Genomic DNA, 26,800 nt, shown 5'->3' on the forward strand with positions numbered 1-26,800 from the left:
TGTTGGCACTTTTTTCCCTTCTAAAATTAAATGCTTTAGGTAAATACTGATTATTTATCAGTTTTATTGATGGTTTCAGGATGACCAGAGTTTTGCTGTCCATGAAGCTGTATCCATCCAAACTTGCAAATTCAGATGCAGTGTCTTTCTACTACAAACACTCGAGATGCAGTCTTGACTGGATTGCACTGCCCAGGCCCTCAGCCTTGTTAGGCCTTCTGCTGATCTGCTGCTCCCACTCTGGCAAGCTCTAAGACATGCAAGAAAGGTGTTCCTGACTCTGCTTTTCAGTCAGGTCCATGAGAACCTTCTAACTGGAGATCTTGACATGAAATGCAGAGCTGCAGTGTGCTGCTCCATGCCCTTCTCTTCTGATGTTTTTAAATCCCTGTGTTTCTGCCAAATAAAACTTTGCCTTTGCCTTCCCGTAGGACCTCAGGGAACTGTTTGGAAGAGTCCAGTGCGGAGCCATGAAAATGAAGGCAGTGGAACATCTTCCTTACGAGCAGAGCCTGAGAGAGCTGAGAGCTCTGTAGCTTGGGAGAGGAGGAGCTTGAGAGGTGACCTCATTGCTGTTGATAAAGATGTGCAGGGGGAGTGCCCAGAGGCTGGAGCCAGGCTCTGCTGGGTGATGCCCAATGCCAGCACAAGGGGCAGTGGTGGAAGCTGAGGCATAGGAAGTTCCATGGAAACATATGGAAGATTTTTTTCCCTGTGAGGAAGAACACTGGAAGAGGCTGCCCAGGGAGGTTGTGGAGTCTCCCTCTCTGGAAATATTCAAACCCCACCTGGATGTGTTCCTATGTGATCTGCACTAGGTGACCCTGCTCTGGCAGGGGCTTGGACTCGGTGAGCATTTGAGGTCCCTTCCAGCCCCTAACATTCTGCAGTTCCGTGTGACTTACACCAGCCAGGCAGAAGTGCAGCCAGGCAATGGGCTACTTCCTCAACCTATTTTTGAAACCAGTATCACCAGATCAAAGTATTTAAAATACCAAAGAAGTTTTAAATACTTTTAAAAAATGCGATTCTGGGATTGGGATTTTTACGAATATTTGGATGAGATTTTCAAATTTTCCTTCATACATAAAATAAAGTGTTTAGTGTGAGTTTTTGTTTGAGTGCAATCCAGGATTGTCCCCTGACCAGCTCTTTCTCGAAACTCTGTATGGTTTGTGATGAAATACTGAGATCTGGCCAAAAATAACGGCTGGAGAGGCCACGCAGAAGGAACCGTTTGTACCGTGATATGGTAGCTTACCAAGAACCGTGGTTACACCCACTTCTGTGAAGAAACACGGTAACTCACTGCAACAGTTAAAATGTACATTCATTCTAATTGTTTTTTGCAATAGTATTAGCGGTCAGCCCTATAGTCAACAGGTTGCTTCCTTACAAACGTCTGCGCAGTCGAAGGTATCGAGCGGCTCCCTGTCAGGGTCGCGATCTCAGTGGGGACTGGCGCGCCCAGGCCCCTCTGAACGCTTTCCATGATGGGAAGGGACAGGCTTTCCAGCGCTGTGAACTTGCTTAGCATCAAGTGCGGAATATCCTCTGCTCAACAGGTAGGGTCTGACGGCTGACTCGGAGCGCCGGCCCGGGCGGCAGAGACAAAGATTGACTGAGGAGCCCCACCGCGGGCCTGCCCTCGCCGTTCCAGCGGCCTCAGGCGCTCTCCCTGAGCAGGATCTGCGAGCCGAGCTCCTCTGACGCGACCTCTCTCCCTCGCACACACACAAACGCTGCCAAAGCAGTGCGCTGGGACAGGAGGAGTGGGAACTCCGCCCCGCCACACGGCGGGTCCCGAGACGAGAGGGGTGTGCAGTGTGGGGGACTCACAACCCGCCCCAGGCGTGGCAAGCTCGCACCACCACTGCCCGATGCGGGCCAGGCCGGGCCGACTCAGGCCGCCGACGGCAAGAACTTCAGCGGCGCCGACAGCGCGTGCGCGGGTGGCTGGCGCATGCGCTGTAGCGGCGAGGGACGACTTGGGGAGTCCGGCACTCGGCAACGTTCGGCGGTTTTCGTGCAGGCCAGGCCGCCATTTTCTTCCATCCTCCTCGTACGCTTTGCCTGCGTGGCTGTCTGTCCTGCTTGTCCGCGCTTTGTTCTGCTCGGCGATGGACGGGTGAGTAATGACCAGGGTGCTGGAGGCGAAGGTGCTGCGGCCGCGGTTGTGCCGCCGGTCGGTGGTGGGACTTGTCCCAGTGTGGGGGGCCGGCTTGCCGCCGTGGCTGGCTGTCGGCGGGCGGATGTCTCCGAGGCTGTTCGGAGCGGCCGCTGCCTTGGCGGCAGTGGGGAGAGGCGGGCTTCCCGCCGTGGGACAGCTGGGGCCTGAGGCCCAGTACGGAGCGGGGGGAAGGGAAGAGGAGACAGTCTCTCCGTAGCGCGGGCTTCTCGGTAGGGTCTTCGTTTGAATTGCCGAGGGCTTTGGGCCGCCCCTTACTTAACGTAGTGCCCAAGACGCCAGATCTCGCTGTGAAGAGGGAGCGCGATCTACCCCCATCCGTGCCTTCCATAGCCTCTTGTTCCGGCCTTTGCCTTCCCTCTTCCCCCCTTCCCTGAACCGTGGGGTTAGGAGAGGCGCTCTGTAGGTCTGGGGTTTGTTTTGGAGCTGTGTGGATAGGAGGAGCAATACCAGCGGGAGCCAGATGTCGAGATCTTTTGTTTTCAGAAACTGCTTAATAAGCCCTCTGGTTTCCCCTACCCCGCCCCAGGTAGAAAGATGCCTTTGTGTATGTTGGAGACTGTCTGTAAAAGCAAAAGAAAGGAAGGTTTTGGAGTCAGCCATGCGGGACAGCGAGGGCCCCGCGGTCCTGGCTGGGAGCTGGGGTGGGCAGTCACCGTACCCAAGGCCTTCTTTCTGTTGGACCTGGAAGATGACGCTGGTTGGTGGCTGTAGTCTTCGTCAATGTAAATAAAACCTCTTCCAGCTTCCAAATTTGCTATTAAGTTGTTTGCTTCACTTCAAACAGAGAAGCAATCACTTTGGTATGCTTTAAGCATTATAACCTTTCAACTGTGTGAGTTCCAAAGGCTTTTTTTGGTTAGTTGCAGTCGTAACGTGGGGAGTTACAAATCCTGTCTGAGAAGTCTTGTCATTAATAAGTTTTACGTTGTAGGATACTTTCACAAGTTCATGTTTTGCCTTTTTTTTTTTTTTTTTTTTTTGATGGGGATTCTGGTTTCTTTGGGGATCGTGTTACACACTGTGAGATACAATGTCACAGCCCCTACCAAAAAGATGTGTGTTGACCTACCTGTTGCAAAGTTTTGTGTAGGTGAACCTGATTACTTTTGCCATAGGTGCACTTGCCAGCGTGCTCGTTTTTAAAGCTCATTTCAAAACCTGTGTTCATTACTTTCTACTTTAAGAAGGTCTTTGGTATAAGCCATGTTGCTGAACTAGTTATCTAATTACTAGGCATATGTGAGAAGTTCTGTATTTACTTTGAAATTATTTTACTTAACCCTACGATCTTATGTAGTCCAGAAACATGAGTTTCCTGAGTAGATTTTTTTGGCAATGTTGGAATAGTGTATACTTGAAACTTTGGACTCTTCTGGAGGGGCCTGTAAACTGGGGGAGCTTAGTGGCTTTTGTAGGTTTCTTTTGTACTTCCCATAAGTCCTGCTGTGTTCTTGAAACATTTTCTTGATGGTGGAAGTTGTTGACTATCTCGATTGCTCATTATTTTGGTGTTGCAATACATTGAAGAGTTGGTTTTATGAGGATTAATTGGTTGACTTGTGTTCTTGTTTCTTTTTTTACAGCATTGTCACTGATGTTGCAGTTGGTGTGAAGGTAGGATGTGTACTTAATAAATAAGTAGGCAAATTATTGGTACAAAATGACTATTTTGAGTATTGGTAACTGTAAGTTGTAAAATTTTTAACTAATCTTTGCCACCTGATATTTAGTCAACAGTATGTTTTATCAAGCTTCCCTAGAGGTAAATTAGAGGCATTACACAAAAGACTCTCAGATACTGAACTGTAAGCAGTTCTAGATTGAAGTGGTAGAGCCAGCTTCTTATTTTAAAGCTTGATTTTGCAGACTTTTTTTCAAAACAAGACTTTCTCGTTGCATGGTGACTGTAACAGACATGTTCTCTTCTCTTCCCCCATCCCCATAAGTTTTTCCAAAGAGTTACCACTGAAGTTAAAGAAGTGAGTGTAATAAGATACAAATACATGTGAGGTAGAGTTTACGTAGACAGAGAAATGAGTGTTTTCTGTGCTTTACATTTTATTTGTCAAGTTCAGCTATGAATTCATCATATTTGTTATAATCATGAAAGCTTCCAAATGTTTGTTAATTTAGTATTTATTTCAGTTTTGTATTCAAATCTGTTGCAGGAATTAGATCAATACTTCATAGAAGCAGACTGAGAAATGAGTATACAAAGATAATGGGACAAGGGAGCTTTAGGTTATGTTAATGAATGCACTCAAGCAATTCCATTTCATGGAGGTTTCCTAGTGCATACAGTTAAGTCTCCATATTTGTCCAGGGACTTTTCAGCTATGCTATGTAGTTGCCTTTTCACCTGAAGCTGATCTGTAGTAACTGCTTAGTAATCCAGGTTTTGTCTAGTAAAGTGCTTTGGCACAGATTCAGTATTTGTCCTGTTGGATTTGAACTTGTTTATGTATAACACAGCCAGCCTGTTGATAGAGCAGCTATTCTGCCAGGTGTACCTGTGTTATGTTTCTGAACAAGCTTACTCGTGGGAAGAGCTGTGAGGAGTCTGTTGTATGTGTTCTGGTCCCATCTTTCTGCATGTTCATGCAATATTATAGGCAAGATTAAAATCACTCTCTGGAGCAAGAGGAGTGTAGATTGTAAAATACTTCTGTAGGAGCTAATCTCAACCAGAAATATGAACTGGCATGATTGTCTCTCTGTTGCCTAAGAGGACAAAGTGTTAACTGATTAATACTTTAGGAATGCATTCGGTAGTTTGAAGGAGCACCTAAGAAAGTTCAAGTCTTTTCAGAAGTAAACTGACCCAGATGAATAGCTTTGATGCAAAACAACTTATAAATTGGGCTGGATAGCCCTTGGAAGTGGGCAGGGATTTACCTCTGTTAAATCAACTTATCCAGGAGATTATTTGACCTGATGCTTTCTTGAGATTTTGCAGCTACTGTATGTATGATAATCAGTTACACGGCATTTCTGGTGATGTGTTCAGTTATTCTTGTCTAATGTTACTTTGTGAACCCCTGCCATTTGTGTAAAGTATTTTTGAATAGAACAGAGCTAAGGAGTCCAGGAATGACAGTGTATTACATAGTTAATATTGTTGGTTTTTTTTTTTTTTAATTTCAGTTTCTTGAAATTCTGTACGTTTTAAATATATAAATTTCTTTATGAATAGTTTTAAAAATTGCCATATTATATAAAATGCTTGGGGTTTTGTTTTGAAAAGGTACCTTTCAGTCGCTTTGTTTTTATTGCATGAGGTCATGTAAAGTGAAATGGCCTTCTGTAGTCTCAAACTTCTTGTTGCTCACTGACTATACAGGTTTGAGTAATCTAATAACTGTAATTTGAATTGCTGTCTTGTGTTCTCTTTACACTTACAATACATTAATCTGGATATGTAAACTGATTTGTGACTTGGAGTGATAGAGCCGTTTTCAACCATTGCATCGAATATATAATTTATTTTTGAAGTAAATAAAAGTCTTTGTAGGGGTATAAAATGTTCAAATAGGTGCAGGGGATAACCTAAGCAGACTTTTTAGTGCATACGGAGGAGAATTCTATCTTACTGTATTTCAGTATGTGCCACTTGAGCGTAATTTATTATCGTTCTCCTGGATGGCATGTGTAGCAGTGCAGTAAATGGGGCCTGAACAACTGAGTGACTCATTTTGTGTTCCTGCATTGCTCATAGCAGAATGGCTGAGGTTTTCTTCTATGTGATGAGAGAAAAGCAGCAGTCATTGCTTCATGGATGCATTATTTGATGCAGTACTTAGGAATTTGTGACCTTGTTGATGCAACTCTGTGTTATTCTGGCCAAAAACTGAGCTTCATCTGCCAAGTGTGGACAGCCCCAGTAACACCCACCAGGGAAAATACGTTTCTTCCTATAAAGATAGTTTTGTCATGTTTAAAGATGTGGGATTGGCCTTTTCTCTCAAAAGTCAGGGCATCAGGCTTTGCAGTGTACTTAAGAAAAGTGTGGGTTTACTTGGTTATGCTAGTCCTTGCTGATGGTTTTCCAAACAGCAATCTCAATAAGCCACTTTTTCCGTGGTCGCTTAAATTTAGCGTAGGGGAATATAGTAGTGTGGAGGAAGGGCAGTAGCTAAAACCAGAAGAGAGATGAGCTGATGGTGAAAAGGAAAAGAGGACAAAATATCGATGTCTGCAAGTATCCTTGAAGCATTGTCCACTTTTTAAACTCAAGTTTTGAGGGTTAATCTCTTCTCTTACAACATTACAGAACACTGACCTTTATTGAGATAACAGGTTTCCTGTGGGGGGAAAAAATACTTTGGGTATAGCGGGACTTTCTGTTTGAACTGTACACTATTCAGTGAAAGGCTGCAGAAAAAAAAACCCTCAGAAATTTTAGCAAGTTGTCAGAAGATAAGTTTAGACTAAATTTAAGAAATAAAATATATTTAGATAGCTTTTTTTTGTTTCTTTTTCTGAAACCTACTTTGCTGCCTTTGTCATCATTCTAGATAAATGGAGTGGTAGGATAACTGTGACTCATTTATACAGAAGATTACATGTGATGGTCTGTTTTATGTAAAATATTAGAATGCTAGTTTTGAGCTGTCTTTGCATGTAGATCAGTAGCAGATTATGCAAAGAATCTGATAAAAGCAGAAGGTAGAAAAATGGATTATTAGTCTGTGGATTGGAAGAACTTGTTTAGCTTTGTATTAGCTAGAATGATGTTTTTAAATCGACTTTTATTTTCAGTAATACTTAGTCATACCACCAGTAGACAGCAAAAAAATGTACAGAATATTCTGGCAGTGAAGTAAAAATGAAGTATTACCATGTTCAGAAGCAGTATCTGGATTTGTCCTGTCAGTGGTGCGTGGGGAACATGCCCTTGGTGACAAAAAATACCTTCCTACAATTGAAGACATCTCCTCTCTTTTAACAGTAACTTATGTAAATTGACCCTGTTTGAAATTAGTTTCATATTTATTCTCAGAACAGTCTACTCCAATTATTTTTATTTTGTAAATTTATTTATTATTTTTTTAAAAAAAGCTTGTTCTGCCACTGTTCTGCAACATTCTGAGACTATGAGGTTTGTAGGGGTTTGGATGTTGTTAGCTTTTTGTTTGTTTTTCTTTAGCTGCAAGTACATACAGCCATTTTTAGGTTTTCCTATGAATGTGTAATGTGAGTATTGAGTTACAGACAAAAGTAGCATTAGCACTTTTCAGTTGTTATTGTAAAATAGCAGAAAGTCGAGTGGAAAATACTTTACTCATGGATTTTGTTTTGAGAGATGGAAACTGCCACTGAAGGACTAAGTCTGTCCATCTAGGTGCCTTGATTCTCTGACCAGAAAGTTAAGAACTCATCCAGGTGGCATTTCCAGCAAGTAGTTCCCACCCATTTTGATTTACTACTAGTTACATACAGCTGCTTCAGAGTAGCACTTTTTCCTGGTAGAAGTGAAATAGAAAGTGTGAAATGCTGGAATAAATTAATTTTGTTTGTGTACTTCCTCCTGGATCTCTGAAGAGACAACTGGTATTCATTACAATTGAAAGTTTCCAAATGAGGCTGAGTGACATGGTTTAATGGCAGGTTTGATTCTTTCCTCTTCAGGTTTCTTGTTTAATAGTCCGTTGTGATTTTCAGCTGCTTGGAGAAAATTGACTCTTTTCCACAGAGTATTTTGAGAACTTGGCGGCTTTCATCAGAATTGAGACTTGTCGTCTTCCAGTCTTAAAGACTTTTCAAGTTCCCTTGATCACTCTTGCAATTTCTCCAGACTTGCTGTGTTTTCATAAATTAGGTACATAGCATGCATACAGTTGAAAATTAGAAAAAAAGGGAAGAATAAAAAAACTTTTCTCCTGTATCTTTCCTTGCCCCCCCCATCCCCCCCCCAAAAAAAAAAAAAAGGTAAAAATGGTGAAGCTAATTGTTAGGATGTATGAACAATCCATGGTTGGCTGAAGACAGCATGAAAAGTAATTGAAGTAAGAAAGAGAATACAGAGAGTAAGTATGGAAAAGTTGTCATACTGTATCCAGTTAACTGCATGAATTAACTCATTTTATAACATCACTTTCTTTTATTAAGCACCTGTGGAATTCATGGTATTAGATTTCATGCTAATGTAGTTAAGTAGTGTTGTCTTAAAAAAGCCCAACAAATCAAGTAGACATATTTGTTGTATGTAAGGTTCTGATGAAGTGATAGCAAGTTTAAACTGTGTGCTTTGTGTGAACCTGCATGGAATTTCTTTTAGGTTGTGTATTTGTATTCAGACTCGGTTTTATTCTGTCCTGAATGAATCTTCTTGATCCTGTGCATATGAGAGGTATAACTGGTCTGTTAATTGGGTAATTTGGATGATGTCTTTTGACAGGATAGTATGTGTAGTCAGAGCATAAGGCAGATTAAGTATATCTTCCTCACTAAAGAGCATGTGAGGGTGTATTTATATAAAGTTGATTAAAAATATATCCTATTAACAATGACACATTCATTAAATTCTGATCCATTGCATGTAAACTGAACAAAGTTTATAAATGCTGTGTTTGGGAGCTTAAAGTGTGTTGTAGTTTCCAACATCCAGTCCCCAAAATTAATTCAGACAACTAATATTGAAGAAGTGTGTATACAAGTTAGAGAATAATGTTTAAAGTGTGGGTTGGAAATCTTTTAAATATGCTGTTATTCCTCTCCTATGCTAATGCCTTTTTCTTTTAAATTGTTTCCAAGTGTTCTTAGAAGTAGTCTTTTACAGTGATGTTAGATCCCTTTAAATCATGAGATTTGTCTCGTGGCTTGTCATACCCCTTGGGAAATTCATGCCTGTAGGCTGAGAATGACTGTGGTAAATGTGCAGTGCAGCTAAAGTTTTCCTTTTTTCTTGCACCTGGGGGAGGAATGGAGGTGAGAAGGAAGGGGTGGGGTGGCAAAAGCATCTTGTTTCTTAGAGAGGTTGAGGGGATTTATCAGAAAATGTCTTTTTCAAGGTCTTTGAGTGTATTCTTTATCTTTTCTAGTGGGAATTTAAGAAATTATTTTAGATGACTTTTTAACAGAGTGTGTTTTTGTCACTTTTTTACTGTTTCTACTAGCATTGTTTTAGTGTTCTTCTGGCATCATTGTGCATCTAGCCACGCTTCTAATAAGCCTTCTGTGATACACTTGGTTTGGTACATCAGGTTTAGCCATAACTTCTGATCATCTCTCCACAGTCTTGGAATCTTGGGAAAAGAACTGTTATTGTTTCTTGTTCATAAACAGTTGTCAGAAAATACTTTGATACTTAAAAGACTAAGCCTCTTTGGTAACTTTCAATTCAGAGTTGCTTCTCTTTGTTCTTTGTGGTGGTGGTTGTTTTGTTTTGTTTTGGTTTTTTTTGTTTGTGTTTTGGTTTGGGTTTTTTGTTTGTTTGGTTTGTTTGGTTTTGTCCTTAAATGTAATAAAATCTGGATTGTGATGAAACTAGTTGGCAAAGACTTAAAAATAGTATGATTTTTTTATTTGCCTGGAAGGATAGTATGACTGAAATGACTTCCTGAAATTATACAGCTACTTAATATAACCTGTGATAGAATGAAGTAGTTGGTGGGGGAGGTCTGGAATCCTACTATGTAAATCCAGCTTGTGTAGTGAGGGATTCTGAGTTATCTATGATGGTTAAAGCAAGGAGATAGAAAATGAATTTGTGAAGCTAGGGGCTTTTTTTTTTAACCTACAATTGATTATTTTTTAATTTTTATTTAAGTGTATATAAGACAGACTTACAGAAATTAATGGAAATACTGAAGTGGTGTCTTCAGCTTACAATACATAAAATTTTTCTGTATGTATGATTTTTGACCTTCTCCAAAATATGTTTGGTCTGAGTTGGTATATTTTTCAGCCCTTTCTGAGAACAGTCCTATGTTCTCAGAACTCCATTGTTTTAAGCTATACATTAATGTATTGCTTTCACACCACAGACAGGCATGCTGTCATGTGGCCAAGGGTGTGATAAGATGGGCTTCATTGAATGGACAGTATTGACTCTGCAACAAATTTCCTTCACTACATGAAGTTAGTTTGGCAGTTTTCTGATTTAATGAAAAAAAAAATGCTTTAGATATCTCTGATCTGAATAGTTAAGGCTTTAGCTTTTATGGAAGTTTAATATAGATTCATATTCTTGACATTGGTAGGAATATAAATATGGCATTGAAAACTTGTGCTGTTGAGGACTAGCTTTCAGTAGATGACCTGTTAATAACGTAATAGCAGTTTGTGCTTCTGTTGCCCTTCATAATCTCCTTTTCTCATGTTAAAATGAATATTCAGTTAGCTGCCACCATGTTGCTGTTATAGGACCTTTACTTCACAGTCTATTGTGAAATAATTTAAAAAAAAAATTAGCTTAGACTTGGACGTTTGTGATCTAGGCATTTCCGATCTTATACAATCTCAACCTGGCTTGATGCTTTAGAACACAGTGGTTATCCCAGAAGGGGAAAAAGAGTTAAGTGAACGTTGCTCTTTTGATCTTCCATTCTTTATTGAATCTGATTTGCTATATTCTTTAAAGATATGTGTTTAATTTATTTTTCTCTGAAACACTTGATAGAAATTACCTAAACTAGCTTAAAGGTTTCTTTGCTTTATGGGATTTGAGTAGCAGTGTGCTTGAGAATAACAAAAGTGAATATTCAAGATGGTTGGGAAATGGGTTGTAATTCTGTAATTTGTCTGTGAAATTGCAGAGCAAGTTGCCAGTCCTTTTTGGCTTAGCACCCTAAAAGAAGGTGCATGTAGAAAGCAAGCCATGCACCCCAAACCATACATTGAACAAAGTCTTGTCTCTGAGATAGGTAAAATAAGTGTTTATGTCTGTATGGATGCTGTAATTCAGAGGCACTTGTGTCACACAGTAGTGCAGTCTAAGAGTAAACATTGGCTTACTTGAAATGCTTATACTAAATTGCTTTACTGGACAACTGCCATCTTAAGATAACTCTTGAAGTAAATGAGAATTACCAGGCAGTGACTGTTTCTGATTTTATAATGTACCCATGCTCTGACCAAGTACATCATGTGTCTTGCTGCATAACTGATGCAGTGCAGAGGTCTCTAGGCAACTCAAGAACTCATAAGCAAAAGTAACCATAAGATGATTACTCATATGGTAAGAGATACCTTTGTCTATTAACGAGTCTTGGCAAGTATGTATAGGAGTGAACTGGAAGAACATTCAACATACAAACCTGTACATCTGTGAGTCAGACTTGCCAACACTTATTCATGAGAACAAAAGTGGATTTTGATACATAATAGTATAAGGAATTCACATGTACATGTTCTTCTGAAGCACAAATTGTTAAAACTTTTTCAAACAATGACAAAATCTTATGGTTGACTCAACGTATTCATGAAATGCAAAATACGTTTCATAATGAAAACTCCTAACTGTTCATTAACCACAAACACAGTGACTGAATATCTACCCTGAGTAATGTGTGCTCCTTTTGGACCCTTCTGCTGTGGATTAAGAAATGTACAGCTTTTTGATTTACTAGGAACCAGAGCTTTATGTAACCACTTTTGTGTTGTGCTAGTCAGCAGCTGCTGATGTAAGTAACTTTTTGAAGCTGAGGACTGCTCAAATCTGAGCTATTTCAGAGCTGTAAAGTTCCTGCAGGTTTTAGGAAGAGCATTCATTTAGTACTGGGGATGCTTCAGCTGTTTATGTCATAACTGTTGTACCATTGCAAATTAATATCTGGTGTATTAAGGAGAAAAAATAAAACTGCTGCTGAATTATTGTAATACACCTGACTACGAACTGATTCAGTGTCTGCTGTTAGTTCTGCTTCTGCGATTGAGCTGTCCAGGCTACAGGCAAGGGCTTCCAAGCCAGGCTAGGTAGATAGCTGTGAGCAGAAGTAACTGCAGTTATCATCCAGGGATCTGATATCTCAGGGATCTCCTAGTATCTTGATCTTTGCAGTATTCGAGCCATGTAAATATTGTTAGACAAACAGAACAGTAAAGAGACAGAAGGAATGTTTATGGTTCAACTTGTACTGAGTGCCTGGATTACTGTATTACGTTAGAAATACAGTAGTATTTCTAAATGTAGTTTGAATAGTGGAGCAATGTAGTTTGAATAGTGGAGAGTTTCCATAACTACTGTAAGTTGTTTCTCCATTTTGTCCAGCTAAATTTTTCCTTAGCTATATCTGATTAGAGGTCTGTCCCTCCTTTGAGAAGATGTGGTCCTTCCAGAGTCCTACCTGGAAGCTTGGTATTAAGCTTTGCTCAGTTTTAAAGGCAATCTGTTGTTGGTTTGATAGACAGAGCTTTGTTTGCTGTGTACTCATAAGAACTTAAGAGTATTTAATAACCTGTGTAAATGTTCTTCAGAGCTGGTGTTGAAAACTTTTTCATGCTTCAGCCTAAGTTTGAATGGCTCTGTGTGCATACTGTTGAAGGGCTCTGTGTGGATTAGACAAACTTTCAACATCCTGTGCTATATATGAACACATACACAATGCGCTATGCCAAAGTGGTAAAGTCTAGATTTTCTGCATCTTGTAACTGTGTTGTCTAGAAAGATGTTACCTCAAGGTTAACTCAGTAAGCAATATTGAGGTGCCCTGCAAAACATGCCCACTAACTGTTCTTGAGATTCTGTTGTAGTATCCACAACAGAATGAAAAATATTTATTTTGATAAAGATGGATAGGAACTGTTATCTTTCCTCATTTCCATTTTAGCTGTGACCTGGATTAGTGTTAAGGGTGGTAGGGAAATAGTTCTGAAGTGGGGAAAGAGCCAATAAGAAATTAGAGAGTCTTCAAAGGATGTCAGGTTTCTCCTCTTTAAAAGAATTGTAAAGAAAGATGACCTAGATATTTTGGGGGCTTCTTGAGAGATGAAGTCTTGAGGAATGGAGTGGGTAAAAGAAAAAAGTGAGGGGGGAAAGTGTGGAAAGAAACAAAAGCCACTTTAGCTTCGTCAGATGCCCACCTTTCAAATGATTTGAGAGGAAGATTGTCTTGTATGTTTTCAATAGAAACCTTAGCTGATTCTTGCAGCCCACTTTGGAGTCATTTTCAAAAGGAGCATTTACCTGTTATTTGTCATGTTTAAGAACTACAATGAAGATGTAATTCTCTACCCTAAATTGTATTTTGCAGGACAAATGAACATCTTCCAAATGAAAATTGATAATTTCCTATGAAAAAATGTCTGTCTTTTTTTAATAAATAAATTGTTAGAATTGAGCTAAACACCATGTATAGATTTTCCTTGTAGTTTCAGCTAGATATAATAACTTACTATATATTGAAATACTAAAACAATCATTTAAATGTTACTGAAATAGACTAATATTCTGTTTTGAAATGCTGGATGAATTTATTGTTCAGCAATTCTCATTGTGTCTAGAGGTGGCTTAATTTCAGTGGTGGGTGAAACAGCTGTGCTTGAGAAGTTCTTATTTCAAAGATTGCTACGTAAATACACTGCTTTGCTTAGATTTCAAGTTGTTGCACTTATCTGAAAAAGGGGAAGTCTGCCAAATCTGAATAGGTTTCGTTATGCTTGCTTAAATTCTTCTAGAGGTTTTCCCTGTCAAACTGACATTTTTAATATCATCTTTTAAAAAAATCACATAATAGAGGAAAAAAAAAATCTCTTACTGTCTCTTTCTTTTTAGAGAGGATCTGACGAACTTCTTTCAGGCAGTGTACTCAATAGCCCGAACTCTAACATGAGCAGCATGGTAGTTACTGGTAAGTGATGCCCTTTCAAAGAAGAAATCTATCATTTATACTTGGACTCTTTTCCTGTTTACAAGGGGACAACACTGAAACAAGAATCCATTGTGTTGTAGAGGGGTAAACTGTTAGCATGAATTACTGTAGTCACCTTGACACTCACAAATCTTGGGTATTTGAGAAGAATAATTCCATAAAATAAGTAGCAACTTTCAGATGTCTCCACACAAATTATACTTGTCTTGTGCAGCTGTCTTCAAAATAATCATGATTTACCAAGCAAAGGTAAACAGCCTAACTCCAGCCTTACATAGACATCTGTGAATTTGGGCATTATAGGGAAGAACACTGTGCCAGTTTCATCATATAGTACCAAATCAGGAAGCCTGAGTTTTATTCTGTTGTGGTTTAGACTGCTAAAGCAGGAAACTTCACTTCCCTTCTGAAGTCAAAATCTCTCAACATATCAGTGCAAAGTGTGTGTGATGGTTTAGTCAAATTTCTGGTGATGCTAGATGGAAAAGCTTTTCATGGATTGGCACATAATCAAATGCTTTCTTTTACAGTTAATGCTTCTGTGTGTTGAACTGAAGTGAGAGAGGTCATACTTTTTCTCTTTTTTTTCCTGTTTCCCACTTTAATGTGCCTGATCAGTTTTTCTGTATTTAGGTGCTGAGCAGTGTAGTCGCTAGAATTAGCAGACTCTTTCCTTCAGTAGTAAAAGATTGGGATTCAGGATGTTACTTCGTGTTACATTTAGGGTGCTGTGGTGGCATCTGTTGCTAGAATGGGTAGTTTTGTGCTTTCTCTTCCTATGTATGTACCTAGCACAAGCAGAACCCCGCCCCTTGTACCTTCACCTTTCTACTCCACTGTCTATGTTGGAGTGCTTGTACTTTTGGAGAATGAGCATAATCCAGTGTTAAACTTAGCTGCCAAAAAAGTAGTTTTCCCTTGAAGCAGTTGGTAGATTCAGTGCAGCATAGGGTGGAGGAGTAGTGGCAGAAGAGAGGAGAGCCACTTCCATTTGCAGTTCTATAACCAAAGGTGAAGAGAGAATACTTCTTTGGAATACGTTAAAAATGCAGTGTGGTGATTTCACAATCATTTTAGAACCCCAGAATATTTGTGTGCCTCCTCTCCTTTTTTTCTTACTTCCATCTGGTTCTGAAAGAGGTCCCTCTTCTCTCAGTCCTGGATATTGGTGCCTAAGTAGTTTGCTTTGCTTAAATGAGAAACTAGAATGAAAAGGATTTGGGGGATTTGTCTGAGGGTTTCGTTTAGGGAAGTGGGAGAGAGAACAATATTACCAGGCCAAAGTCCTGAATATTAACCAATTTTTGAAAATGTTTTCAGAGAGACATTAGTCAGGAAAACTAAATGCAAGTTAATTTATCAAAAGGAAAACAAAAACAAAACCCCAAATAAAAAACCCCAAGAGCTAAGGGGGAAAGGTTTGAGATAAGAATTACTATAATTTTGAGTTTTCAGAAGAAAAAATAGAAAGATTTGTCTAAGAAGCCTCAAACTTTAAATAGATTCCTTTCTCTTCAAAAAGTTCTTAAAATGGAAAAAAGTATTTTGATTCTCGTATGTGGACTTGGGAGCTTAACATTTAGCATTTAACAAAGATAGATTCTCCTCCCCACCTTCTTTTTTGTATCTCACTTTTTAAAAACTGGTTTAGGGTTTGAGTTCTGTGTTTTCATTTGTTGCCTTTTTTTTTTTTTACCAAAGAATAAGTGTTTGTGGGAGAGTTTTCCAATTAACTGATTCTTTACATTTTATACCTAACACCGCTTGATATGTCTGTAGGCATCCAGAATCATAAGTGACTTTTCAGAAATGATTTCATTAACAAGCAGCAGTGGTCTGGTTAGTGGCCTGGCTACTGTAGTATCAGTTGCTTGTTAGACATTTTTCTTATTAACTGTGTAGTGTATGTAGAGCCATAGAACGACTTAAGTTGGAAGGGACCTCAAAGTTGTTCTAGTTCCAACCCTCCTGCCATGGGCAGGGGCTCCTCCCACCAGACCAGGTGGCTCAAAGCCTCATCCAGCCTGATCTTAAAAACTTCCAGGGATGAGGCATCCGCAAGTTTTTTGGGCAGTCTGTTCCAGTGTCTCACCACCCTAATAGTAAAGAACTACTTGCTAGCTAATGTCTTACCTAAATCTACTCTGCTCTAGTTTAAAATGATTGCCCCTTGTCCTATCACCACATGCCCTTATAAAAAGTCCCTCTCCAGCTTTCCTGTAGGCTCCCTTCAGGTACTTGGAGGTCATTATGAGGTATCCCCAAAGCCCTGTCTTCTCCAGGCTGCAGAAACCCAAATCTCTCAGCCTGTCTTTGTAGGAGAGATACTCCAGCCCTCTGATCTTCATGGCCCTCCTTTGGATCCACTCCAGCAGATCCGTGTCCTTCCTGTGTTGAGGACTCCAGAGCTGGACACAGTACTCCAGGTGAGGTCTCACCAGAGCAGAGTGGCAGAGTCATCTCTCTCAATCTGCTGGCCATGCGTCTTCTGATACAGCCCAGGATATGGCTGTTGACCTAGGCTGCAGGCACATTGCTGGCTCATGTCCAGCTTCTCATCCATCAAGTCTCATTCACCAGTTTCTCATTCCCAAGTCAGTTTCCACAGGGCTGCTCTTGGTCTCATCATCCCTCAGCCTGTTCTGAGGATTGCCCCTACCCAGGTGCAAGACCTTTCTCTTCTTATTTAACCTCATGAGGTTCATCTGAGCCCACTTGTCCAGCATGTCAGGTCCCTCTGGATGTCATTCTTTCCCTCAATCACATCAACTGCACCACTCAGCTTGGTATCATCTGCAAACTTGCAGAGGGTACACTCAGTCTTGCTGACTCACTGAGTGTTCCTCTCACTGAGGAAGGTATTAAACACCATTGGTCCCAGTATGGACCCCTGAGGAACACTGCTTGTCACCAATCCTTCTTGACATCAAGCCCTTGACCACTACCTTTTGGATATGGCCATCAAGTGAATTCCTTATCCACTGAACAGCCCACCCATCAAACCCATATCTCTCTAGTTTAGAGAGAAGGATGCTGTGAGGGATTGTGTCAGAGGCCTTACAGAAGTCTAGATAGATGATATCTGTTGGTTTTCCCTTGTCCACTGATGTTGTCACTCCATTGTTGAAAGTCAGTAAGTTGGTCAGGCAGCACTTGTCCTTGGTGAAGCCATGCTGGCTGTCTTAAATCACTTCCCTGTCCTCCGCATAGCTTCTAGGAGGACCTTTTCCATGATCTTCCTGGGCACAGAGGTAAGACTGATGGGTTGGTAATTGAACATGATGGAGAGTGGCTTTGCAACTACATCAGCCAGTTCCCTCAGGACTCCAGCATGCATCTCATCAGGTCCCATAGACTTACGTATGTTCATGTTCCTCAGGTGGTCCCAAACCTGATCTTCCCTTTAGAGTGGGGGGGACTTTACTGTCTGTGGTCCTCATCTAGTGGTCCATGAGTTCTGGAGGGGTGAGGAGTGAGGTTGCTAGTGGAGACTGAGGCAAAAATGTTACTGAGTACCTCAGCCTTCTCAGCTGTTGATTGGTAGAAAAATGATCCCAAACAGAAAAAAATCCCAATCTGAATATAGAGGTCAATGGAAAGGCTAGTTTGGCTTATTTGTTTATTTTTAAGCAGTTTCTTGGGATTGTGTTCAAATTTTTCACCTCCTTGCTTTCATTAGATAGCATTAATTCCACCCTGTACAGTAGGCTAAATCCATAGTTTGGTGTTATTTCTGAGTAGATCCTCCTGTGGATGTCTTCTGCCTTGTGAGCTTGGAATTACTTTTCCCAGATGGGCACAGTTTTCATGTTTAGTTTGCAGACTCGGGAGTAGTTAGACCTGAAATGGAAACAAGTGTTAATTTTTCTGCACCCATCTCCTGAAGCCAGATTAAGTCAAGTATCCTTTTGCTTCAATTCTGTTGTTACTTTTCTCTTCAGGAGAATTTAAAACTTTTTTTATTTTTCTGTAGCTGAGGCATGGTAATGGTGGCTCTTTCTCAGGTTTTATAGAGCATGAGGGGATCTGTAATCACTGATGAAATTCTTTGAAAGGAGATGTAGGAAGTGGCTTACTCTGTAGTTCTTAAAAACTTTCCTTCTTAGTGTTTGGAAGTGTCATGACTTTATAAGACCTAGTCATTGTTTTCTGGTTTTGACTGTGATGTTTTCAATATCTGATCCCATGATATTTTTCCATGTACGCAGATGAACAGAAGAGACAAGTTTGTCTGATCCTTATTGGTAATAGTATACACAATCAAAACACCAGTTGTTGCTAGGAGGCCTAAATTCAGAGCAAAAACTTGAGAATCACAGCCTTATTTCTTTCTGAATCTCTGCTATAGACATATTAACCTAAACCAAACTGCCTAAGCTGTCAAAAAAAAATTTGCTTTTTCATGAAAGTGTTTTTTGGGTTTTTTTTTAATTACTTTTTCATGAAAAATTGTTGTTTGTTTGGCTTTTTTTTTTATTGGTAGATCTGGGGGCTGTGTCTTTAGCAGTGAGGTTGGAGATGAGATTTTCAAAGACGATCGTCTTACCCTTTTATTGTGGTATGAGGATTTTTTGGTATTCAGCTGCCATTCAATCAGAGTACTGTAATACTGTAATGCTTTGATGAATATTCCTGCTCTGATTACTTTTCTGGGAGAAAGCCATGAAAGATACATATAGGAGTTCATCCCTCTCAGTTCTTTTGTGAAAGAAAAATTGGTGAATAAACATTTGGTTTGCATTCTTACTGATTGTTTGAACTACTAGTCATTTGATAAACAATCTGAGATTAAGGAAAATACTAGCATGTTGGACTGCTGTCCAAAGGACATTGCTCAAAATACAAGGCCTGATCTTTGAGCATTTTCTAAACAGTGTCCTCTTGGAGATGGTGTAGATGAAAGGAAATTGACAGTATGTTATAGTAACATTCACTACAAGTCAATTACTGTTTTTTACAAAAGAGCCTTAAAAGAAAGTTACACTTGGATAATTGAGGATGAGTTATGCATCTCCCAGTTAATTATGAACCCTTTTATCTCCTGTTTGGACATAATTTGATTACTGTCATTGTTGTGGAATTTCTATTCAGTTAAGCTTTTGTATTTCAATAGACAAGAATTACTTTATTCCCTCCCGGATTAGTTTATGAGCAATATGACAGAACGTCATCCTATCAATGTTGAAGGAAGAATCCCATGTACTAGGTGAGAATATGTTTCAAGGCAGAAGAGTTTTTAAGGTTCCAGGTCAGCAAATCGTCATAGAATCATGGAATAGTTTCATTGGAAGAGACCTTTATGATGATGGAGTCCAACCTTCAACCTAGCACCACCATGGCCATTAAACCATGTCCCAAAGTGCCATGTCCACACATTTCTTGAATACCTCCAGGCATGGTGAATCTACCACCTCCCTGGGCAGCCTGTTCCAATCTCTGACCACTCCTGCAGCAAAGAACTTTTTCCTAATCTCAACCCAACACCTCCCCTAGCACAATTTCAGGCCATTTCCTGTTGTTCTATCACTTGGTTCTAGGAAGAAGAGACCAACCCCCACCTCTTTTCTAAGAAGTTCTGGTTTCGATGTTAGATATTTAAGTTTCTGAGCTTTTTTAGCACCAGCTGACATTAATATATTGAAGTTGTGTTGTCAGGCCTTCTACTATGCCTTGAACTGCTACCTCTGGTGTTTTCATTGAGCTTTTCTGAAACTATTGTCACTCTGTTCTTGTTTTCTAGCAGAATATTGCTTGGTTCCAATCTCTTTGGAGAGCATAACCATCTCATAATGAATCCATGAATTTGCTTTTGTTTGTGTTGATGCACTGCACACAAAGACTAGAAAGTCAATTTAAAGTATGGTTTGGTAACAGGTTTCTGAGAAACGGAGCTGGAATCAGGATATTGAAAAATATTTTTGACTTTCATTTTTAAAGACATGTTAGAAATGGTTGTACACCAATAAACCTTTTTCACCTTGGAGTGCTGTATGTTCAGTAAATGCATAACTACAATTGCTTATTCTATGGCTTTTAAATCTAAGTAAAAATGTCCCTTCTCATTAAGAATTGGAAAAGACATTTTCTCTGTGATGGCTTACTTCTATGTTGAACTTCTTGTGAGGCTTTTTTGTCAGATGGAGAACAGCTTAATGGAAGTTTTAGGAACAGTTATGTGTATGCCATGAACTGTATTACTGAAATCCATACAAAAAACTTAAAAATTTTAAGATATGTAGATAAAGAGCAAAAGATACTGATGAAAATTTTCTGAAAATTGTGAAAGACTGGGGACTGAAACAGAATTGGCAGATATTATTATAATAGCTGCCACCATTTTCCTTGTTCACCTTTGTGTATTTAAGTTCAATTAGTAAAAATACTTCAGAAATAATTTTGCAACTGAGCTCACCAAACTCCTGGAGCTTTAAATGATTCAATTAATCTTGATCTTGGTTTTATTTCATTAGCAGAAAATGTTAGCAGTGGCTTTGGTAGATAATACAGAATGCTTGGCACTGTGAGGCATAGGAGCTAATAATATTTCAAGTGCAGTGTTTATTTCAGGGTATAAACATCGATGTGCTGGTTTTGATGGCACATTAAGTAAAATTGGTTATTAGTTAACATTAACGATGCCTAAACATAGGTAATCTACTTTTGAAGTTTGCAAACTGATTACACTTAATAGTAATTGGATAGATTTGAAGTACAGCACATGTGATTGGAAAGGGTAATAATTTAATAATAGAATATAATTTTCATTTTTCTGGTGATATACATGGGCATGTGCATCTGGATGAACTCAGTAGTGCATCTGGATGATTAATATTAATGCTCTTCTTATAAATTAAGAAACTGTAAAACAAAACAAAAAAAACATAAACAAACAAAAAGACTACCAAAAATCCAAACTTCTGGGGAAAAACCTCAGGATTTGGTGAATGTTATTATTAATTTAGTTTGTTTCTGTCTGCATCACTATACTATAGTAATTTATTTTTGTTGCACTTTAATGGCCTTTCATTCTAACTGCCCTATTTTTACATATTGTAAGGGCTAAAGGGAAGTGCATTATTTTTATACTTACGCAGCATTGTGCATTACTTTTAGGCTCCCCAGGAGGGTTGTGGAGTCTCCTTCCCTGGAGATTTTCCAAACCCACCGGGATGCGTTCCTGTGCAGGCTACCCTAAATGATCCTGCTCTGGCAGGAGGGTTGGACCTGATGATCTCTTGAGGTCCCTTCCAACATCTGAGATACTGTGATGGTGCAGCATTGAAGAGCCACATTACCGTAGTGTATATCATCATTGTAAGAAAACTCGCACAGTTCTCAGTGAGTTTTGAAACAGAGGTTCAGCCTATGTGCAGATGTGGCAGTTAAAAGCTATGTGGTTAATTTCTAAATTGTTTAACTATGTTTATTTCTATAAGCCCAAGTTCCTGTTAGGCAGAATAAGTTTTCTTCTGACTGATCAAGATTGTCCTTTGTGCGTGTCCATGATTAAAAATATCCAGCTCATTCTACTGGTTAATACTTTAGATGAAGCGATAACACTCATGCAATATAGAATCATAGAATCTCAGAATGGGCTGGGTTGGAAGGGACCTCCAAAGCTCATCCAGTTCAACCCCCTCTGCAGTCAGCAGGGACATCCCAACTAGATCAGGTTGCCCAGAGCCCTGACCAGCCTCACCTTGAATATCTCTAGGGATGGGGCCCCAACCACGTCCCTGGGTGACCTGTTCCAGTGTTCCACCACCCTCATGGTGCAGAACTTATTCCTAACATCCAGTCTAAATCTGCTCTGCTCTAGTTTGAAGCCATTGTCCCTCATCCTGTCACTGCATGCCCTTGCAAACAGTCTCTCTTCAGCCTTTTTTTAGGCCCACTTCAGGCTGGCAGGTTGCTATCAAGTCTCCCTGGAGCCTTCTCTTCTTCAGGCTGAACACCCCCTGCTCCTTCAGCCTGTCCTCATAGCAGAGCTGCTCCAACCCCCTGATCATTTGCGTAGCCCTCATTTGGACCTTGTCCATCAGGTCCGTGTCCTTCCTGTGTTGAGGGCTCCAGAGCTGGATGCAGTATTCCAGGTGAGGTCTCCCCAGAGCAGAGGAAAGTGGCATGTAGTAGTGGCCTAGCAATGGGATATTGAAGTACTTTGCTGGTTGAGGTCTTGCAGAACACTCATCCCTGAAGCCCCAAAACAATAATAAAAAACCCCACTCACCAACCAAGCATAATTAACACTGAACATAGAAACTTTACTTTTAAGATTAACAAATGCACGTTTCAGAGACCCTCAATTCTTCATGTTTTACCTCTTTTTTTTTTGTTGTTGTTGTTTGTTTCTCTTTCAATAGTTTTAAATTTCAGATTTTATCTTTAGTTTGCACTTCTGAAGATGTCCATTCTAACTAAATGTCTGTTTTTCCCTTGTTTTGAGAAATTTCCACTGTGCTTGTAGAACAGTTTGTCTCTGGATCAGGTCTCCTCTTCCTGTATTCTAACTGTGATATGAAGCTGGGGAGATAGATATATAAAAAAGGAAATAACCTCAGAAATGAAACCACACTGCTCTCTGTTATACCCTCCCAATTTGTGGTTGTTTGCAGTTTCCTTTACTGGTAGTTTTAGGCAGTGATATCAGCTGGGCAGTAACTGACTGGAGAGCAGCTGTGAAGAAAGGGACTCGGGGGTGCTGGTGGAGGAGAAGCTCAACGTGAGTCAGCAGTGCGCACTTGCAGCCCAGAAAGCCAAGCAGAGCCTGGGCTGCATCGAGGGAAGTGTGGCCAGCAGGTCAAGAGAGGTGATTGTCCCCCTCTACACTGCGCTGGTGAGACCCCATCTGGAGCACTGCATCCAGTTCTGGAGCCTCTATTACAAGAAGGATCTGGATGTGCTGGAATGTGTCCAGAGAAGGGCCACAAAGATGTGCAGAGGTCTGGAGCTCCTCTCCTATGAGGACAGACTGAGAGAGTTGCGGTTGTTCAATCTGGAGAAGAGAAGCTCTGAGGAGACCTTCTTGTGGTTTTCCACCATCTGAAGGGGGCTACAAGAAAGCTGGGGAGGGACTTTTGAGGGTGTTAGGGAGGGATAGGACTGGGGGGAATGGATCCAAGCTAGGGAAGGAGAGCTTTAGGTTAGACATTAGGAAGAAGTTCTTCCCCATGAGGGTGGTGAGACACTGCAGCAGGCTACCCAGGGACATGGTGGAAGCCTCATCCCTGGATAATTTATGGACAGGCTGGATGTGGCCCTGGCCAGCCTGATCTAGTGGAAAGTGTCCCTGCCCATGGTAGAAGGTTGGAACTGGATGATCCTTGAGGTCGCTTCCAACCCTGACAGTTCTGTGATTCTGTGTTCGTTAACCACTGCAATATTTAATCAGAATTTGTCTGGTCATAATCTCCAATTGTAAACTAGGTATTTCCAAGGCCTTTCTCTTGGTCAGCTATTTCCTGTGTGGTGTGGATGTGTGTACTGTCTTTTAATCGGTAATGACATCAAATTGCAGCTTTAGTTAGAAGTACGCTCTACATGAGCAGCAACACTGGATGATACTGCTACAGTTAGCTTTTTGTCTTTTAATGTGTAATAAACTGACTGGAGGATAAAATAAGCATGCCAAGGAAAGCCTAAGTATATTTTGTTTAAAGGGTAGTTATTGGTGTGTACTGGCAGCTGTGAAACAGATTGACTCCTGCAGAAATGATGTCTAGTTAGCAATTATTTTATTACCATAGATACACAAGGATTAATACTTGGCATCTCGTGATGAATTTTTAACGTTTTCTCCTTTGTCTTTCAAGGAAATAATTGGTGAAAGCAACTTCTTATTGTGTGCAGTATCATTGTCCACAGCAACATAGTTACATATTTGTGTTATGAGATGGTGACAATATGAAAGTGACTGTAAATGAAAATTGCATATCTAAAATAAAGACTTCAGATATTTTCCTGGTAAATTGTGTATTTTTGGTCTCAGTACACTTTCGGTTGTCATTATGTATTTCTTGAAAAATAAAAACTCATGCAGAGAAAAACTGTAGGGTGAAATTTTGTTAAAATATGTTTTCAAAAATAGTTAGCAGTAGGAAGCTATTCACTGCTAGAAATTAGGCTGAACTTTAAAGATCAGGTTGTCAGCAAAATCTGCTTGGGAGCATTGAATCTCCATGAGTCAAACAATTGAATGCTGTGTACTTACTATATGTCTTGTGTGCATTGTACTTCATTCTGTTGCTTATGTAGGTTTCTCTTTCTGTGTTTAATAAATTAGGATTTTCTAGCTAAAAGTGCCAGGAACTGAAGTTATTTCCGTAATGGCTATTTATAGGTTTTGTCAACTCTTAAGCATTCAATTTCAACAACTTGATTTATGCTAAACTGAAGGAACTCTTTGCAACAGGGATGTGGTTTATGTATCATTTACATTTAGACTGTAGTGTCCTGTTTAGATGAGAGGGTAGTGCTTTGATTGCCATTTGTAGAAATGAGATTTTTACTTACAAGTAGACAACTGATGTCACATGGAAACTGGATTTTTCTCCTTGAGAGCCAGGGAGCGCTTCTTACATCAGTGCATTGGCAGAGGTTTTTTTGGTTGTTTGAACAGAATGTGACAAATACTCAGGGTTAGATTTCTATTCCTCTTCCTTTCTCTCTTCTCCCGCCACCCCCCCACCCCCCCCCCCCCATTTTTGTAAACTATGTATTTAAGGTTGTAACTTGATTACTGAGTGAACTAAGGCTAATACTGTTTTACTCATGCTACTCTCATGATGATTCAATTATTTCCTCCCCCCCAACTTGATATTACGGCATTATACTCTTCAGTGCATCTTTATATTTGTAAAAGCATTAGTGACCAAAGGTTGAAGTTAGACCAGGCTTTGCAAGTCTGGTGAATGTTCAAACTACTTGATAGAATTGCTACTTCCCAATAAACTTCCAGTTTAATAGTAGCTCATCAGCAGTAGTTCTTAGTTGGCTTGTGAGATTCCCCCCTGCAGCATTCCCTTGCACCCCCCCTATTTTTCTGCAGTTTTATCTTTCTTCTGCTGCATAGGGAAGTATCTTTGGGGTTGCTTGTTTGTCTTCCTAGGGTGCATCTCTACCATAACACAGTATTGTTTTCAATACTTGCTCTTCTTGCCTTACCTTTGAACCTTTATAGACACGGATTATGCTAATACAATTTGTTAGACAACAGAGCTGTGCTTTTAAGGGTAGTTGAGTTCACCCTTTCACAAGGGCTGAACATGTTGGGTTCTCATGTTTTAAGTATGGTTTTTCTGTTCCAAGTAGTGGTTTATTGGTGTCTCTCCAGGTGAGAAGTACCCTAAAAAAGAGACCCAGGTCAGAGAGAAAGGTTTCAGACAGTGCCACCAACTTCAATAATCGTTCCAAAAGCTAAATTTCATTTGTTACACAAATGTTTTGAAAAGCTCAATTGCGTATGTGAATGCATATTTACTATATCACACACTCTTTACTCTACCCACTATTGAAATAGTAAGATAGTATTAGGCTATGACGTCTGGATAATCAGAAACAGTCCATGTCTTCATGGCTTTCAAGAAAAGCAGAAATAACCAATTGTGTGTTAATTTAATCTGCCTTCTTAAAATGCAGTGTCAAACATTTTGGAGTATGTTTTAGTCTAAGAATGTGGGCTTCTTCCCCATCCCCCACCCCCCTAAATGTGCAAAGTATGCTTCTGCTAATAATTCATAAATAACTTTTGTCATAGTTGCATTAGTTGCATGCCCTACTGCTGAAATCTTGCTTTGGGAATTTAGGGAGCACTGGGAGTGGCTTGCTGCTGACCTCCCATGCAATCCACCCCACCTGGTTTCTGATTGCCATACAGTTTTAGTGCTTAAGTATCTGTCTTTTTTTGTGGATTATTTTTAAAAATAGAGAGATATGCACTCGTTCCTTTTCACTTGAACAGTTTAGCACTTATAGCTCTTTTTTACAGTAAGTGTTTTTTTTTTTTTTTAAGAAAGACAAATAGTTTAATAGATGTTTAGTTTAAGTTTTGGGGTTTTTTTAAACTTGTTTACAGCAGTTAAGTTAAAGCTGGTAAATGCTATTTAGGAAAAGATATATAATACAACAGAATATTTCTTTCACATTCATAGAATTCATAGAATTGTTCCTTAAACCTGCTGCAACAAAAGCTGAAACAACAACAAAATGCAAATATTAGACAGCAATGGAAAGCCAATTTAGTCAAGTAATGCAATAATTATTAAAGGAACATTTCTCTGCAAATATGTGAGTGATTCTGTGCTGTCCAGTGGTACTTTCATTGCTAAGATTAGGATTGCCTAAGGTGTAATTCTAATACAAGCTTTATTTTAAAATAAAAACATACTGTGGAAAAGTTAATATGTTGATGATATAGGTTGAAAACCACCCACAAAAGACAGAGCAGCTAAGTACTGATCTGAGCATTCATGGTGTATACTTTCCTGATGATGTAATAAAATGACATATTTCACAGGATCACAGGATGTTAGGGAGATCAAGTCCAACTCCCCTGCCAGAGCAGGACCATAGAATATAATGCAGGTCACACAGGAACACATCCAGACAGGGCTTGAAAGTCTCTGGAGAAGGAGACTCTATAACCTCTCTGGGCAGCTTGTTCTAGTGCTCTGTGATCCTCACAGTGAAGAAGTTCCACCTCAACATGAGGAGTTTGCTGGCCTGTGCTGTATTTCATATCCATTTATATCCAGAGCTCAAGTGAGCAGAGCCTGTCCCCTCCCTCTTGAACCCCCAGCCC

General features: G+C 39.9%; 1 protein-coding gene across 2 annotated transcripts in view; it reads left to right on the plus strand.

Moving 5' to 3' along the window:
• The first annotated feature begins 2,040 nt into the window (after nucleotides 1-2,040).
• The window catches only part of PTBP2 (polypyrimidine tract binding protein 2), a 57,065-nt gene continuing 32,305 nt past the window's right edge, over nucleotides 2,041-26,800 (plus strand). For both annotated transcript variants that reach the window (XM_054384660.1, XM_054384661.1), the window contains exons 1-3: nucleotides 2,041-2,128; nucleotides 3,775-3,805; nucleotides 13,905-13,980. In XM_054384660.1, the coding sequence (XP_054240635.1) occupies nucleotides 2,121-2,128; nucleotides 3,775-3,805; nucleotides 13,905-13,980 (115 nt within the window). In that variant the 5' untranslated portion in view covers nucleotides 2,041-2,120. The remainder of the gene's footprint in view (nucleotides 2,129-3,774; nucleotides 3,806-13,904; nucleotides 13,981-26,800) is intronic.

The sequence above is a fragment of the Indicator indicator genome, chromosome 10 (assembly GCF_027791375.1).
Source record: "Indicator indicator isolate 239-I01 chromosome 10, UM_Iind_1.1, whole genome shotgun sequence".
Taxonomy (NCBI): Eukaryota; Metazoa; Chordata; class Aves; order Piciformes; family Indicatoridae; genus Indicator; species Indicator indicator.